An 18,405-nucleotide genomic window follows, 5' to 3' on the forward strand; every position below is an offset into this window, starting at 1 on the left:
TCCAGCAAAGTCCTTCTTCACCCAGTGCCTCCTTAAAAGGAGCCACCTAACTCGGAGTTCCCATAAAAGCCTGGAATTGTGTGCCTGGTGGGGACAGTATTAAGAAGTGCAGTTCTAAAACTGTGTTTTTAAAAATGCATCGTTTCACCTGGACAAAATCCCATCCCTGCCCCACTGCAGACACTGGTTCCTTCCTCAGGCAATGGATGCTGCTGATCACTCCTGATCACTCCGGTGCAGTTTTGCCTCACACCAAGAATTCCCAGGGGCCAAGCAAACAAGGTGTTCCCAAACAACTATTTTGGCTGATACTCTTCTCATCCTGTTTTCCAGTGATTATTGCTCAAATAAGATAGCACATACAAACGCAGCAGTGCCAACTTCCAAGAAAATTTTTATTTCTAACATAATTGTTTTGTTACACAAACTGTGGAATTGGAAAAAACACAGTGGAAGAATGGATGTTCTTTGCTTCTTGGCATTAGCAAGAACTTACAAAAATTCTCTACTGGATGATGGAAACAGAGAGGAAAAGAAACATTGTCTGTTGCAACAGAGCAGAAATGTGATTTATTCTTACCCACCTGTTACCTCCTATTTTATTTCTTATCTATGAAGAGTACTTTAAGTCACCCACACTATCACCCATCCTGGACACTGCACAAAGTGGGACTGCTGAGTTTAACAGCACAAAAATTAATCAAAAATTAATTTAATGGAAACCCAGCCCAGCAAGACCAAGCTCTCCTAGTTATGGTACAATTGGTGCCACCACTGTGAAAGAAATGCTGAAGCATTTGTTTCCTTTGATTTCATTTATCCCCACCTTGTTCAACCTTTCACCCAAATTCTTTTATCCAGTTAAAATCTCTCTTTTGGAGTAGAAAGCTGAATCTTGGAAATAGGTTTTGATCAACAAAAACATATTTGGTTTGCAACTGCTTTCTATTGGTTGTTCATGCCCTGGAGACTTGTAATTCTGAATTTAAACTAAAAAGCAGTAGTAGAAAATGTGCTATTTGATTCCTCTTTATCAGGAAGAACTCCCTAAGCGCGCCTCTGAAAAGAATTCAAACTTCCAAGGAGTTTCAGTCCCCTCTCACAACAGCTCTTCCTCTCCTGCTGCTTCCATCCAGGATGCTCTTGGGACAACATGGAGCACTGGTTAGAAAAGCCTGGAAGCACCTGACTGAAACCACACGAAAAAGGGAGAATCAGAAAGAGAAGAATGACAAAATAAATAGAATGAAAAAATATATAAATGAATGAAAGACAGGAGGAATGAAAACAATCCATTATGTTGATGGATCCATCAGACTTAACTGATAATAGTATTTCTGTCAGTGTAACCATCAATTCCAGGAAGGCCATACAACAATCAGAAACAATGATTTAGATTTAGGCTAAATAGCTGCAATCCCTAACTTAGCTAAAAAAAAAAATCATCATCTGAGTTAGAAGGAAATTATCGAATTTCAGATCCCAGTAAGTCTACAGACTATCTGTGGAGATTATTTACTTGTTTTAGTAGGAAATCCTCAGTTGTTGAGTTACCTGAATGAGATTTTGGGTTGCTCAGCAATCCTGAAAAATCAGGTCAGGTCTATTTAGGAGCTTCAAATGAGTCTTTAAACCCCTCCGGTTTCCAAGGGCTGTTGTGCCTCTGCTGCACCTCCAAAAAGATCACAATATCCAAAGCTCTAAAATCCGTGATGTATCATTTCTGTCTCCCCAAGTCCCCAAGTCTTGATTATTTATTCCCTCTCTAAAAGCCACTTGAGAACGACCTTTACATTTAAAGATCTGAACCTCATACTGCTGAGGTTTGGAAGAAGGAGCAGGGAGGTTACTGATAAGCCTGGAAAAGGGAACCTCAGAGAGACAAACAAGGACTATCAAGAAGTGCAAAATTACGTAGAAGCTCTTGGTCTTATCTTAATAATCTGGGGGGTGCGTTTTGTTTTAATTCGATATTCGAAAGATGAAAAAATACTACCCAAAGCTTAAGGAATATAAAATGAACATAAATCTAGAGACTGAGAAGGTGCTAGAACAGATCAAATTTGGATCATCATCAGGTATTTTCTTCAAGAAAAAAATACGGATGTGTAACCAAGAGAAAAAGTGGCTGTTTAAAACCATTTAAGAAAAAAGGAATACAAAAAATTTCTCTTTTTTTCTAAGTAATTTTTAGTAATAAAAATTTAGTAATTATTAAAAATTTAGTAATTAAAAAATTAAGAGGCTTTTCTAAATAATCTTCCTCTTCACGGGTCTCAGTAAATGATTTTCACAGAAAAAAAGAAAATTATAGAAATCAAAACTAGTAAAGGTGAAGATAACTGTCCAAGGTCCTTCATGTTCTGTCCTACTGCGAGAGATAAATTAACTAATCAGAAGTGTAAAAAACCATGGCTCCAGAAGCCAATATTTGATAACAACACACGAAGAAACACCCTCACAAATAAGACAGAAGGTTTTAAGCAAAATGTTCTTAAAAACACTTCAAATTTCCACCTTTCCAAAACACTCCACCCTGACTGGAGGGAATTAAAGCTTTAAAAACCATCCTGTCATTGAAGGTACTGGTGCTGGGGAAAGGCCTCCTCTGACTGTGCTTCGTCCTGTTCACTTCAAGGTTTCGGGAACACCGACTGGAAGAGCTCCAAGCCTCATCTGGAACTCCTCCTGTGCTCCCAGATGGTATCTCTGCGTGTGACAGGGTGGGGAGGAAGGACGTCCTCCTTCACCTCAGCTCAGGATGGATTTGTGCCTTTTCCCACGCAGAGATTCACCTCCTGGGAGTTCTCTAACCCGTAATGAGTGTGAACTCTGAGGCCTCTAACTATACACTTGATCAATATCCAAATCTTTAAAAAACAAGAGACCGAGATACAAATGAAAAGGGAAAAAAGTACCTTTTCTACCCATGTTGAAAGTGAGTTTTCAATCATGCTGGTTTATCAAAACTACTCATTTGTCAGGAGAAGTAAACAACTTGGCCCAAGTTTAATGTTAGAGCTACGTTTTTCTAAGTGTTAAAACTAAAATTATGCCAAATATTATGAGTGTGTTGTAATTAGGGTTCAGAGCTACCAATTTTTTGAACCAGGCCTAAGAGGCTGGAATAGTTACCAAGCCAGGATACAAATGCATGGCACAAAACAGTGAATTCCCATTTCAAATCTAATTTCGTGGAACTCCAAGAAGAGTGAAATCTAAATATAACACAATGTATGCTAATATTGCCCTAATTTTGAAAGAAAACGATTAATAAGAAAGCAGGTCAACTCCAACACTACCAGAGATGCTGCTGCAAAGAACCAGAAAGAACTGAAGAGACTGAACTGAGATAAATCATTTTGGCCACTTCTAACAGCACAAGCCACAACCTGGCCTTGATTTATATGCATGAGGTTATTTTGTTGTGGACAATAAAGGCAGCAGAATAATAAATTGAAGTGTGACCAACAACCTTCTGTTATGAGAAAAGTTCTCTCACGATGAAAATAGGCTCCTTGTAGCAGCAGCCAGCAAAATATCTCACTGGTCCTACACAACAGTAAACAGTTAAAGGACAATTGGTTTTTACATAAATAGAAAAGTACATTTTCCATAAGAAAACCCCACATACTCCCTACAGCATTTGAGATTCCAGCTCTAATCCTGGATGTTCAAACAGTCCACCAGACAAACTGGACAGTAACAGATGACAGCAGCAAAAATGAGACTGAATCAAGATTAAATCTCAATTTTTAATCTAGTCGTGGAACGTTTTAATGCCTTCTAGGTTCATATGGTCATATTTCACTTCAAGAAAAAATGGCCAATATGCTGCTAAATTAAAAAAATCAAAGCAACACAATTAGGGGGAAAGGGAGGGTTCGACAAAGAAACTCTAATAAAATTTAACCCAAAGTCTTCAGAGGTGAGACAGAGAAGTTTTTAAAAAGTATAATTTAAGGACATAATTTGAGATGTCCTGCGCTTACCACAACAATCTACACTTAAAGTTTTTTTGCTAATGTGAAATAATATAGCACAATATTCCTAGAACTAGCACTTTTACATGCATGGAAAAAAATCATACTGCTTTTAAATCCTGCCTGTCGATTTGCTTATTCAAAAAACCGACTGAATATGTGAAGTGCAGCGTAGCAAAGCAGAGATGAGTGTTCTCCCTCTTTTCCCTTTCATGGTCTACAATTTTTTTAGCAGTATTTTTTAACAGAAATGAGAAGTTTGTTGGAACATATGTTAACATATTGTCTCCAGACGAGCACACAAATACAGATGCACTTGTTTCATTAGCAATGCTCCCGCTGCACTCCAGGCTATGGGAGGGACAGGTCATGAGTCATATGTGTACTTGCTAAGAAAACAGGAGTTTAGGGCTTTCCATATCAGTTCCTCACAATTCCCAGGTTCCCCTGAAGGCAATAGGAATTTTTGTGCAGCAGGAATGAAGGGCTGAACTAAAATGTACATAATAATTAATAATAACAAGCTATCATATTTTAAGGCTGCAAAAAATGCTTTTGGATTAAAATATTGCCAAGTTTTGATGGTTTCTAGATTGCAAACACTGTTAGGAGAAGTTACAAATGCCAGTGCCCACACACCTTCCTTTTTCAGTGTTTTAAATTAAAGAGCATTTCCAATAAGGCAACAGAAAAACCCCAAATCCACAATATAAACCAAATACCCACATGAAATGTCATCATTTTCTGTACCAGCACATTATTTTTCAAATTATTATTACTTTATAAGAAGTAATGCCCATGGTCTTGTTGGCTTCTGCAAGTTCACTTAAATCCTACTCTAAGAAAATGAACAAGATAAACTCAGTCACGAAAATAACTTCAACACTGACATCCAAAGCTGCAATTCTGCCTGACATTTTCCCATCTTTTCCACAAAAGGAAGAAGAGGGAGAGAAGTCAAGCTAGCCTGAAGTGCAGGAGTACATGGAACTGCAACACAGGAAAACACATCTGAACGTGGAAAATCCACTTCATGATTTAGCCACTGAAACCCAACGAAGAAAGGACCCGAACAAATCATCTTTTGTTCACAGGACTATTGATACTGCTTTTAAAAGCAAATGAGAAATGTAATTGGGGCAAACTGGCGTTAACTGATCTAATCACAATATGAAAAGAGCAGGATGGAACAGCTCTCTGTAAAACCTAGTGAGGAGATAGGAGTTTTGGAGATTTGCTGACAGGCAGAGCTGTTTCCAGCTCTGTAAATACATCAGCTCCAGTTCTACAGAGATCTAGTCTGAATTCTGGTTTTATTTCTCAATATATTATTTCAGAAAACAGATAATATGCTGTAATTAGGAGTGGAGCAGCGTCGTTGGAAAAGATCCTCAGCACGGCTCTAAAAGGTAGTTGCCTTTGCTGTTTGCTTCACTGTTAACTTTGGGGACTGCAGAAATACTTGAGAAAATACCAATTAGTTGTTGGGCACCACAAGTCATGTGTCATCAGCCACAACAGGGCAAGGAAATTCCATCAAGGATTTGGTTGCTCCTCCTTGAATACACCATGGCAGTCCCTGCCCTTTCTTTTACCCTCTTGGTTTGATACCACAAGTTTTCCAATGCCACAAGGAAGTAGAGGACTGCTGGAGCTCTGTTGAACCAGCTGCAGCTTGGTTGGGGTACCCAACTTAGTGTAGGCATCCTATTTTTGCAGCATTCCGTTTTAATTAAAAAAATCCCAGTATTTAATAGGGTTAAGGAAGCCCTTTTTGCTGTGACTGCCTATAAAATAGCTTGGCTGGTCAGTACCAATTTTTTAAAAAGTTAAAAGTTTACCCCTAAATACTTGACATCAGAACTTCACAACTGCTTTGTTGGTACTTTTCCAGGAGGTGTTTTGCTTCCATAGCAAGAAAAGATGGAGACAGTTGATCATCCTGACACTTCTCTCACTGCCACCTTCCACACACACACAAAGACACACAGCCACAGATGTTTATTCCTCACTCACAATTTTATGCAGAAAAAGCAGCTGAGGTAAACTGGGCATTCTTTTCCTGACAGAACCAAGTATGAAAAGAAACATCCAGAGGTAGTACAGGAGTAATAGGGATGTACCAAGGGCAGGGAGCAGGAAGGGAAGGGTAGATGCTGTAGGTCCTCTGGCATCAACACTGTCTGCAACAGCAGCTGGGAATAGATGCGTAAGGATAAGGATAAGAACAGGACAAACACAGTGGGACATACAGGCTTACAGCCCTGGAGAACCTGTTGCACACGGGCTCCTGGGCCAGATGCACAAGGACACCACTAAACACTCTGTTCCTCCTTGAATTTTCCTGGATTTTTAACTCATGTCAGCTTCTGCCATGCAGAGACTCTTTTGGCAATACATCCCACAATTCACTATACACAGTTTGTTTTCACAGTTTTTCATTTTATTTTTTTTTTCCCCTGGAAGAAAAACAGTGAGTGATTACACCAAGTTCTTCCCGAGGACACTCACGACCTCTCAGATTTCTCATACTCCCCTGCACCTCAATCCTTTCTTTTCTAGGATGGAAAATCCTAGAGACTTCAACTCTTCCCTAGAGAAGAGGAGCTCCCTTTGCCATTCCTCAGAACTCCTTCCAGCTGTACTAACATGGACTAGTTACACTTGGGCACACCATGGTGATGGTAGAGATGACTTCTAACGATTTTCATAATTATTTTTATAATTACTAATATCTCAATACTTTTTGCTAAGCCATGGCTCATTAAACTACCATCTCCATAAGCAAGTTAGAGGAAACAGACACAATTCATTTTGTTACTGTATGAAAACCAAGACTGCTTTTCTTCAGAACCAATATTTATATTTAATCTCTTGAATTTCACCTGCCACTTGAAATCCAAGTCTTTCCCAAAATAAATTACCAACAAGTACTCCTCACACACATCACATTTCAAATCTCTTTATACCAATAGGAAGAATTTTAGTCTTGGTATAAATTTATTTTTAAACAAAACCAATACCATTATTACAAGAGCACTTTGTTACGATTTTTGTTTTCAAATTACAGGCATTACTAACGCAATGAAATTCATAAAATAAGATGATCGTTGAAGCACAATTGTATCAACGACCAACCACCACAGACATAACTTTTCCCCAAAAAAGGGATAAGGTGGACAAAACTACCAGTGGCACTTAAGCAATAACCCCCCTATTCTGCCATCAGAACCAGAGGAAATACAACAGACAGATCAAGTATGTCCAAAATACCCATTCACCACCAAAACAAAGTTTCTTTAGTTAGTAACATGTACAAATAAAATCAGTGGCAAATAATGTTTCAAACCAGCAGAAGAGGTTGGAGAACCTGTCATCTGTCACTGAGGCTCTTGCCAAGACACATGAAATCTGGTAAACAAGGTACAGCAACACTTCTTTTAGATGCAAAGAAAAGCAGCCTGAACAGATGTCAGACTGGATGTAGTTCCCTTCAAGGATATGATCTTTCCAGTGCTCTCATGAAGGTTTTCACCTCTGTGAGTCAAGTGAAAAGCACAGCTACATAACAGCAAACTTGGACTGCAAATTCAAATTTAAAACTGAACTTCAAAAACCCCAAAAGCCAGAGACCAAGTAAAGCACAGCCAGCAAAGGAAAATTATTAATTGGTTGCAAGTTCCCAAGGTAAGAGATCACAGAAAATAAGCTCTCCAGAAGTCCTGAGTCAAAAAATCAAAAATCTTAAATTTAACTATGATAACGAATATAAGCAGAACTACATGCTAATTTCTGGCTTTTCTGTGTGGCACTTTCATAAGCCAACATGAGATATTGCCTGGAGAATATCCAACATTACAAGTTGTGGATACAGGTCTTGCATTTCTAGGCTGTGTTTGTTGTCTTGGCTTTGGCAGTTTTAGCACACCCTTAGTGCTTCTCCAACTCGAGCCACAAAGTGGTCCCCAAGGTCCCTAAATGAAAAAAAGCTGCCACTGAAACCTCGCCATGAAATGACTGTTTACAACCCTTCTGTATGTACAGTTGCATAAAAACTCCCTATAAAAACTGCAGCGTCCAAAATCCACCCAAGTACAGTCAAATTCTTAGGAAGGCTCCGTTGGCCTATTGAGAGCACAGATGAAAACCAGACTAATCTGTTCTTGACCCAATAATAACTCATTACTTGAAGCACATAGATCTCTCTTTTCTTTAATGACAATGAATTTCCTTACCATTAAAAGCCCTAATAAACAGAGCTCTGCAAAACCCTTGCTGAGGCAGTTTAAGGCACTGCTGCCCTCACCTGTCTCTCACCCCTTTGTGAGGGATTAACTCCATGAGAAAGAGTTTAAGCAGAGGGCAGGCACATCCCTCATCCTGGTACCCAAAAATGGGTTTGTGCTGAGCTGCCGGTGACCCCAAACAGCCAAGGGAAGAGGAGGTTCTGCCAGTGCCTTTCCCAGGGCAGAACAAATTTGCCTGGTCACAGATTTGTCCGTTTATAATTCTAAATTTAGATGTCACACAAGAACTTGTCAATAGTACCTGCAGAAGCATAAATAACACTGGTGAGATCATACAAGGACTGGAAACCCTCACCTGTACAGGTGTTTAAAGACTTTCCTGCCCAAACTGTATGAAATTCCAAGTACATGTTTCACAAGCAACATACTTGGTTCTCTCCCAGGACCCTCTGTTAAACTTGCCCAAACCACCATCCTATCCTTCATTTAACTACCTCATAGGATTGTAGAACATGCTGAGTTGGAAGGGACAAATGGACTTCTTCCATGATGAGAAGAATTTGTGCTTATTCAAATAACTTCCAGAAGAAGGAAAAAAAAGACATCTAATTTCGCTTAAAGAAAAATAAGAAACAAAGAGCAATTCTGTCAAGACGCAGAAGTGCCCTCACAGAATTCACACTGACACAGCTGAGCTTCTCCTTCTCAAAACCTTGATGTCTGTCCCTTTTTCTAACACTGCCAGCTGTAAACTTTAGACTGTGGGCTTTGAGGAAGGATAAACATCACTCAGGAAAAGCAAAACTCTTCTCCCTGGTAATCACTGCACTTACAGAAGTTTCATTTTTGAACTCAGTCACCTCTTCTTTGTCCAGACCGATCTCACAGTGGTTAAAATGAAAACCCTTCAGCACTGCTGTCACATCCCGCTCCAAAGGTTTAAGCCTGGCAGCAGTCAGCATAAGGCTGGGAAAAAATCCCAAAGATTTTACTGCCTGAAATCACTTTTCTTAGCCACTTGTCAGTGCAGCTGAAAGCATTAAAGTTTCCTTACATTCATCCTACCTTTCACAGTCCTTGCACAAAGAAGAGGCCACAAAAACTATGGATGCAGAAGTGAGGGGTTTTCAGTATTTTCTTGGGGCTGTGCTGGGGCAAGGAGCCATTAATGGCTTCCTCTCCATTCACATCCCACTCCTTCAGCATTTACAGCTCACGGAGCCCAGAGGATTGTCCTAATATTAGATTGGGAAAGGAATCATTGCACTGGAGAATGACTGGAAAAATCGCTGAATATGCCGAGTCGGAAGGGGCCCACAAGGATTCTCCAGTCCAACTCTCAGCCCTGCACAGGACCATTCCCAAGAGACACACCTGGTGCCCCAGAGGATCATCCAAACCCTCCTGGAGCTCTGGCAGCCTTGGGGCTGTGCCCACTGCCCTGGGGAGCCTGGGCAGTGCCCAACCAGCCTCTGGGGGAAGAACCTTTCCCTGAGATCCAACCTGAGCCTGCCCTGACACAGCTCCAGCCATTCCCTGGGGTCCTGTCCCTGGTCACCAGAGAGTAGATCAGTGTCTGCAAGAAGGAAGCTCCTCTTAAATACCCTTCTACATCACTTTTACCCCATCAGCTGTAACAGTAAAGACTTCCGTTAACAAATGAAAAATGACTGCAGAGACCTGTGTATATAAATTCAGTACATAACTTAAAAAAATTTAAACATGTCTATGTAAAACGGGGGGGGGAAATCAGGCATTACTTGAACTCCATTTGGTTAGCGAAAATCTTTAAGCAATGTTCCAGGCCATGCTGAAGGCGACAGGAAAACTACCTCAGTGATGCTGCCATTTCTGGAAAGGCATAGAAATTCATTGGCATCTTGTTAACAAATTCACCTTTGGTTTGGCCATTCACATGACATACATGAAGTATTTCAATCAAAAAAGCCCAATCAAATCAATCTAATTCAGTTCTTCAGCAGAAAGATGCACTACTGCATCCATAAAAAAAAAAGGAGTCAGAGGGAACAGGCGGCAGGGATTAAGTCAAAGACTTGAACTTCTCCTTTTGGTGACAACAATGAAACTGAAAGATCTGCAAATTAGCTGATCCCGCTGGATGGCTGGGGAGGCCACTGCCACCTTCACTGACACTCCTCCCCCACGGTAACACTGGCCTGCTGAACCTCTGGCACTGCTCCCTGGCAAACTCTGCTCCAGGACCATGGTGTTCCAGGGACGCTGCAACAGAGCTGGGGAGCTGTTAAAGGGATATTCCCAGCGGTTTGGGGACTTAGACGCCAGCTTTAAAAAATAAAACCTCAGTGTATTTACAAGTTTAGCTCCAACTGCCACCCGGGAAGAGAAAGTACTTCCACACCGCGATGAGATCGATAATGACGGAACTCCTCATTTCGTGTCAACTGGAATATCAACCGCTGGGGCCATTTACCCAAAAAAGGACATTTTACTACTTTTGCTGAGTGCAAAAACTAAGTGTGCTTATGGATACTCCACTGACAAACACTAATGAATTTAAATTAATCACAAAATCAAGAATTCTAAAAGGTCTTCCTAAACTGTACCTGTGAAAGGAGGCTCAGTAAAGCAACTTTTCCCAACTTTTCAGCAGAGGAAGTACAAAAATAAACCTTGCACAATATCTCATGCTTGACCAAGTACAGCTACAAAATGGATTCTTAAGCAAAAGCAAGGGGAAAAATATCTTACTTTAGGACAATAAGTAAACTTTTAAAAGACATCAATGTGCTTTTCATCACTACAATTCCTCTTCCCTTTAAAGAATAGTATTTTAAGGAGAAAATCTCTTAGCCATTCCAGAAAATAAGGAAGTACATCAAATTTGGTAAAGGAAAGATTACTTTTGTGGCAGTGCTTTTGCTGCCATCACACAATTTTTAGGACTTTTCCTGAGGCTGATAGACATGAGGTTCCAAAAATGGTGAGGCAATCGCCCTTGACATTGCCTCTGAGGCACTGCAAACAGAAGTATTCAAGAGAAATGCAAGAGCACAATATAAACTACCTGTAAAAAGGAGGGGTTTGGATATATATTTATTTTACTTATCTATTAGGTCTATCTCTTCATTTTTTCATTTAATATTTTATGTATGTTTTCTTCTTATGGCTACTTTTTATCACCTCTGTTATCAACAACATATTTTTCCTCTCAACTTCTTTAGTTAGTCTCTGCTCACCTATTTACCAGGTATTTCACAAATCAAAAAGATCTTCAGGCACATGAAAGTGGGATGTGTGCTTCAAATGCCAGCTTTAAAAGTCTCATTCTTTAATCAGATTTTTGTACAAAAACATGAGACTTTATATAATGACAGAATGTAAATCAAAAATGACAGATCGGGGGACTGGAATTTCTGTGACTCCTTTAATCCACTAAAACGCCCAGCCTTATGATTTTGGAAGAGAATTTAGCACCAGTTGGAACCCCCAGACAGCATTAGTAAAATAATAACAAACCTCCCTCAAGTAAAAATTTTAAATCATGAGTTCAGAAAACACTTCCAAAAAATGAAACACACTTACTATATTTAAAAGATTCATGTGACCAAGCACCAGGTCAGATCCTGTCCCCTGGGAAACAGCAAGAAGAAAAGCAATATTTAAGTCTGCTGAGGATGTATAATTTGACAGATGCCAGGAGATTTATAGAGAACAGTTTGAAATGTGATTTTACAGCAGGTGAAATTCAGCATCCAGGTAAGTGAATTAATGTTCTTGCAGCAACAATATTCAACAAAAAAAAATGAAAAAAGGGGGTGAAGAACCTTGGAACCTACAAGTTCTTTGCAGGGTATTAGATTTCTAGTGTACTCTCTGCCTCCAAGAGCAGCCTGAGGGAAAAGGAAATCTCCAGTTCCACCTGACAACTCCACATGGTAGAGAGGAATGTATTGCTAGCTCTGCCCTCCAGGGTGAGTAAACCTCGTGCTGCAGCCCCGGAGGCCAAACCCTCTCTCTGACCTCCCATTTTCAGGCAATAAAGCTTGAAAATCAACTGCACTGCTGAGGTCACACCGACAGGGTTCAACTAAGGCACGGCCACAGCTGAGTTACCTCAGGTGCTCCTGCAGGTCTGCAGTTACAGTACCACGCTCACCACCCAGCTGCTGCCCCCAGCCTGGCTTCACTAAGTGTTAATTCAGCTTCAGGCACTTCCTAGACCTTCTCCTGAATTTCAGAAGGTCCCACCGAAACTTGTCCCCCGAAGTGCCAACGAAAAGCAGAAGCATTAAGCGGCCAGTGCTGGAGCACAGGTATGAAATGGCTTTACTGGTACGAAAGCAGCCCTGGGAGCAGTGAGAAATGAGGTATTTCACTGTTCCTCACCTGAGCCCTGCACACCGAGGGCCTACTGAGCAGGACACAATGACACACTAATGACAAAGTGAAGTGAACCCAAGCTGTGTTTGTAAGAACAGCTGGGGTTACACAACCTTACAGAGCAGCAGTCAGCCAAAAAGAGCCTTCTGAAATAAACAGCAACTTGTCACAAGAAGGCAGCAGACACGTTCCTGCAGACATGGAGCATTACCAGATCCATGAGAAGGATAGGATTTATTTTTCCCTAATATCTATGAGACCTGCTTGTCAGCAACAGCTCGGCTCAGCTCGAGGAATGTCTGAAGTCATGTTTGAACCTGCTCTGAAAACTGTGCAATGCCAGAAACTGGTATCTGAACGTTTTAGACAGCAGTTTTAGACAGGTGAGCAGCTTTGAGGTCTGGATTTGAAATCCTTCACCCAAAAGAATTTTCACAGAGAACAGAGGGTGACATCAGGGAACTAACGCCAAGGCTGGGTTTGATAGACATAATACTACTTTATTCCATTGTTTCAACTTTCTTACAGGTTTAAAAAAAATGTACAGGGGTTCAGAACCACCTCAACAGAACAAAGAGTACAGAATTAAGGGAGCTCTAGAGTCAAACCACAAGTGTGCACACGTGGTCAGCTTCCATTACAAAAAGTAATAGGCACAATCTTTACATATGCATTTTGGTGAAAGAAGGAATAATAGTGCAGTGTTAAAAGGCACCAATAATCAATAATTGGGCCCTTTATAAAAGCCAATAACCATCTAAGAAAATTACATTTGGCTCAAAATCATTATTTAAATATTGTATCGACTGGCATGCATCTGAACCCCTGGCAATTTATTACACAAACCTAATGTGCGCCCTTGCAAAATCAGAAAGATTTCATCAGTGGACCTGAAAGTCAGTTCAGTACAAAAGGAAATACTGAAGCTCTTGGCCTGTAATTAACACTAAACTGTCTTGTTCACCTCCTCTGAGAACACTTGTCTAACAAACAGCTATTCAACAACGGCACAAAAGTGTTTCTCTTAAAGCAAGTGTAAGTTTTTTTTAACCCTGTAGCATTGACCTATTCCATGTGCTAGGAAAACATTAGGCACAGACCACAATTTACATTTTCCCTTAAAAAAAAATAAAAAAAGTACAGTATGTGCAAGCGAGGTTCACACAATGGACTGACAGCTACAACAGTGAGCAATTTAGACTTCCCAAAGAGAAGGGCTGGTTAGTTTGAATTCTCCAAGCAGTGCTGACACACTGCTATGTGCCATTATCATCTCTGCATTAGGAGTGTCTGTGCAGCCAATAAGGAAAAGCTTTAGTACACCCTAAAGGACACTACATGGATACCGTGTGCTGATTTAGTGGGATCGACTGAAGGAGTCCTTGGACACAGGCAGCTGCAGTCACTCAGCCAGCCAGGAAGGGCTTGTGCTTTCTGCAGGAATAATGGTCTGAAACTCAGTTTACCTCGTAGGTGCCCTCAAACTAAACTCCCCCCAGACACAATGGAATCTAGGGATGCAGAGCATGGAGGAAAAGAGGGGAAATGAGAAGGAGAGGGAGAGCTCCTCTGACAGTGGTACCAAAATGTGCCGGTTAATCCCACAGCATCATGCCCAGGGCAGGGTTTATGCATTGTACAACTGAAAATTGTATAGGATGTGAGCAGAGACAGAGCTGATTATTAACCTGCAGTATCTACTACAGTCCTCAGGTATATAGTTTATGGATAGCTGCTTACTGTGATGTTGATTGCTTCCTCTTAAATATATTGAGATTCAGAAGGCTACAGTATATTCTGACACAAAGATAGTAGGACAGTTTGTCTACAAGGGGTAAAACATAAGGTAGTAACTAAGTTATTTATTTTATGAGGAACCTCCTCTGATAGTTACTGGTAGTTACTTCACGCGCCCTTTGGAAGGTTTTAGTCCTGACTTTCTTCATCGTCTCTGTGGAACTGCTCTCCTCACAATTCCCCCAGAGTCCAGTGACCCCTCTCACAGCAGCCTTTTCCTTTTCCACGATCCCTTTTAAACTCCCTCTAACACCACGGCAAGCTGTTCAAGTAAACATTTCTCTCTGGCCAGTTTCCAGACACAGCAGATACTATTGAAACTCTGCATTTGATTACATGCGCCCGTTGTCTCTAAATGGAGCAGGAGTTAGCCCGTTTCCTCGGCTTAGGGTCCCGCACATCCCTGTCTTTCAAACACGTGCAAGATGAACATATTGTCTCTGACAGTCTCCGCAGTCCCAGCCTGAAAACGCTGTTGGAGAGGCTATAAATCACACAGTTGCAGAAACTATTGCTTATAGCAAGCCATGTCGTTAGGAAGGAGAGTGCAGGGTTCTCCAACACCCTCGAGCTCTCCAGCAGGAAGTATATGATATAGGGGAGCCACAGCACGTAGAACACACTGGTTATCCGAAACAAAACCATGGCATAGCGGCGGTCGGGGCTGTGCCCGGTGTCCCCAGCAGCATCCACTTCGTGGCTCGGAAAGCGAGCTCTCCGATCGTTTATCTCTTTGGTGTGCTGCCGGCAGATCTTAAAGATGTGGAAGTAGGTGAAGCAGATGACAAAGGCAGCAGGAGCGTAGAGTAAGCACACAATAAAGCCAGTGAAATAGGCATTAGTTAGCCAGGAGGTAGCACACCATTCAAAAATATCTCCATGGTAACCAGGTTTTCCCCAGCCAAAAAAGGAAGGCAAGAAGATCAGGCAAGAGTATATCCAGATCAAACTAATGCAGATTCTCAAGCGACAAGGGGTGACCAGTTGGTTATAGGAGAGAGGCTTTGTTATAGCGAGATAGCGATCCACACTGATGCAAGCCAGACATGCCATAGACACGCTTTTGAGCACAGAGATGATATATCCGAAAACTTGACAAGTCAGGGACTCGTGGACACCTGTCGGGTAGTGGAGCAGTGACAGAGTAGGAACCAAGCAGCTGACTCCAACAAAAAGATCAGCATAGGCCATGGTCTGAATAAAATAGCTGGTGGTGTAATGATGCAGGAGTGGAGCACAGTGGAAAACAAATATCACAGTTAAGTTACCCGCAATGATTAAAAATGTGAGCAAGACAATAACGACTGTCTCAAGGATACAGACGTCAACTGCATTGTAGTGACCAAATCCAAGAGGGCAGGAGAGGTGCTCAGATATGTTCATAACACTACTGCTCATATTCAGAGTCCTCCATTCAATCCATCGGGACTGGTTCATGCTTTGTGCTTAGGGAACACTGCAATCTGAGCCTGAGTGAGCAGGTGACCTGCTGAACAGCAGCTAAACTCTGCTCCAGCGACTCCAGATCTCTCTTTGCAGACACTGCCAGTGCTTACATGGGAGGGGATTACAGTCCCATAGCTGTTGATGCCTCCTCAGCATCAGTGCATCACCTCTGGCACACCTTGGCTTTAAGGAAAGAAAGAAAGAAAGAAAAGAAAAACAAAAGCCAGAAAGAGAAAGGCCACTGATCAGCTCCTCCAGTGCTCTTGACCCATCTTTAGCAAACACAAGGCACTTCTAAAACAAGCAGGCACCCAGAAATACGGAAATAAAAACTGACAAAAGGGACACATTCATTTCCCAGGGAAGGAGGGGAGGGAAATCTCTGACTGCTTATTTTCCTGAGAAAGTCCTTTGCTTTGGAATATACTGGCGAGAGGGGGAGGAAGGGAAGGAGGAACCTCAGTACAGCTCAGGTTTCCTGGACCAGCAGTTACTGGAGATAATCTTTATCATGTCTCAGTTTAAATCACAGATTGACTGGAGACTAAAGGAAAAAGTTCATCCTCTAATGCTGTCTTTCCTGGTTCCATTCAGGAGATGGTATTCCGTCTTATCCGTGCTATTCATTGGAAAGGTAAGGAAAACATTTTTGTCAAGGTTAATTCCAATAGACTCACCACTGTTTGGGTATTAATAATGAATTTTATTTGGAGGGAGATGGGTGGGGGATGAGGCAGACTTGTCCTCTGACTCCTAAGAAAGAAAACATACATCTAACATACAATGAGGAAGATTGTGTCTATTCACTTGAAAATGAAAATAATTTAAGAATAGAATTTGGAGACTTATGTCAATATTCACAGTTCCTTCAAACAGTTATAGTCCATTACAATTATTAATGTGAGACCCATAATTCAATGTCCCCAGAGACAAAATAAATCCTCTTGAATTTAATTTCAGCAACGGCAATTTAAAATAATCATCTTTGGAAACTCTGCCATATCTGCTACAGTGGATCAGTACCCAGGATTTCATAGGTATAGCCATGATATTGCTCACCTCTGTAGCAACACCTGAATCATTTCACAAACCCCCACACAACGAGCTCAGAAACTTCCATCTTCATTCTGCTGGGAAGCTAATGAAATGCTGATTTGACTAGAAAAGCTGCCATTGTTTACTACTCCATTATTCTGTTATTCAGCTTCATCTTCTCAGGGGTTTAGGGTTTCTGTATTTATTAGATGATCAGCATAATAAATAATTGCTTTAAAAGAAATGCTCTTCTAATTGCAGGACATTACCTTGTTCATTTTAGTCAAAGTTATGGAGAGAGAAAATGTTAAAAGAAAGGATCTTCTGTGTTCAGTTCTAAGTAAATGCTTGATTAGTTCAGGAACCATTAGGCAGGTACTTAAATGTATACAATCTTGTTTTTTGAAAGGCCCCTAAAACGTTAAAACCATCTTTAATCCTAGAGTTCCTGAGACTAGAAGACTGGCAGTGAAAATTAATGAATCCACATGAAATAATCTCCAAGGTCATTCAGATATTACGCTGGCATTTGCTTTAAGTCTCTTTAAAAGTACCGGGATCTCTCGGATGACTTTAATAGTCCTTGCCGTGTCTTCGGGAGGAATTTCAGACACCAGAAGAGCTCAATGTTCAATTCTGTCGCAGTACTTTGAGAGAAAGCGTTCTTTTTGGAGTTCATTTCCTGTCTTGTATCACCACGCTGTAAAGTCCTTTTAGGTTTTATAACATCCCAGAATATTTCCGGCTATTCGCTCCCTTTGTCTATAATGCAACAATACCAAAAAAAAAAAAAAAAAAAAAATCACTCCTTCCTCTAATTCCCCGCTAAAGCAATAGAGAAGCTTTCTCACCTACACGCATCCTCTGCCGGGGAGTTCTGTCAGCGCGGTGCGGCTGAAGCGGCTGGCGCTGCTTCCCCCGTGCGAGCGGTGCCTGCACCTGAGCCCGTTCCCGGCTCCTGCTCTTGCTCCTGCTCCTCCTCCTCCCGCCGCCGCAGCCCGCCGGCGCTGGAGCGGTGCCTGCCGCTCCCCTGCTCCCGGTACATCCAATGGCGCCGCCGCTGGCACCGGGAAGGGCGGCGGGGAGGAGGGAGCGGAGCGGAGCGGAGCCCGCCGCACCGAGCCGGGGCAGCCGAGGGGCTCCACTCCGGGAGCCACGGGGTGCACTTTTCAGGCGTCACCCGCGGAGGTTTAATACCTCGGCAAAGGTGTTACAATTTTGCTTGGCGAAATACCTGCCCTGGTTTGACACAAATTTCCTAGTCTTGCTTAAAAGACAATTACAGCCCCTCCCCCCTTTTTAATTACTTCCCCTAATTAATTACTTCCATCCTCAATATATAGATTATAAAACTCATCTGCTCCTGCTTTCAATACTGTACCAATCTCTAATTGCTTCAACATCAGTTTAAATACAAATACCTGTGAGTAGCACATTACTTTCCAAACTTAACCCAATTAACTGAGCTCTCTACTCCTGAAAACGGATGCTGCTATTCCCTGATTAAGGACTCAGAACTTTTGTTTACTTCGTGC

General features: G+C 41.5%; 2 protein-coding genes across 10 annotated transcripts in view; both read right to left on the reverse strand.

Moving 5' to 3' along the window:
* RABGAP1L (RAB GTPase activating protein 1 like) overlaps positions 1-18,405 on the reverse strand; it is a 225,616-nt gene that overhangs the window by 137,605 nt on the left and 69,606 nt on the right. The gene's annotated exons all lie outside the window — the stretch shown is intronic.
* Positions 13,068-17,844, reverse strand: GPR52 (G protein-coupled receptor 52). 3 transcript variants are annotated; one of them, XM_027665284.1, is made up of 3 exons: positions 17,726-17,844; positions 16,895-17,632; positions 13,068-16,018 (listed from the first exon to the last, which is right to left on the reverse strand). In XM_027665284.1, exon 3 carries the CDS (start codon positions 15,824-15,826, stop codon positions 14,741-14,743), a length of 1,086 nt encoding a protein of 361 aa, XP_027521085.1. In that variant the 5' UTR covers positions 15,827-16,018; positions 16,895-17,632; positions 17,726-17,844; the 3' UTR covers positions 13,068-14,740. The 3 variants fall into 3 exon arrangements, with proteins under 3 accessions (XP_027521085.1, XP_027521084.1, XP_027521086.1); XM_027665283.1 differs by having other exon boundaries at positions 17,722-17,844; XM_027665285.1 differs by lacking the exon at positions 16,895-17,632 and having other exon boundaries at positions 17,722-17,844.

This window comes from Corapipo altera, unplaced genomic scaffold (assembly GCF_003945725.1).
Source record: "Corapipo altera isolate COAL_440 unplaced genomic scaffold, ASM394572v1 316, whole genome shotgun sequence".
Taxonomy (NCBI): Eukaryota; Metazoa; Chordata; class Aves; order Passeriformes; family Pipridae; genus Corapipo; species Corapipo altera.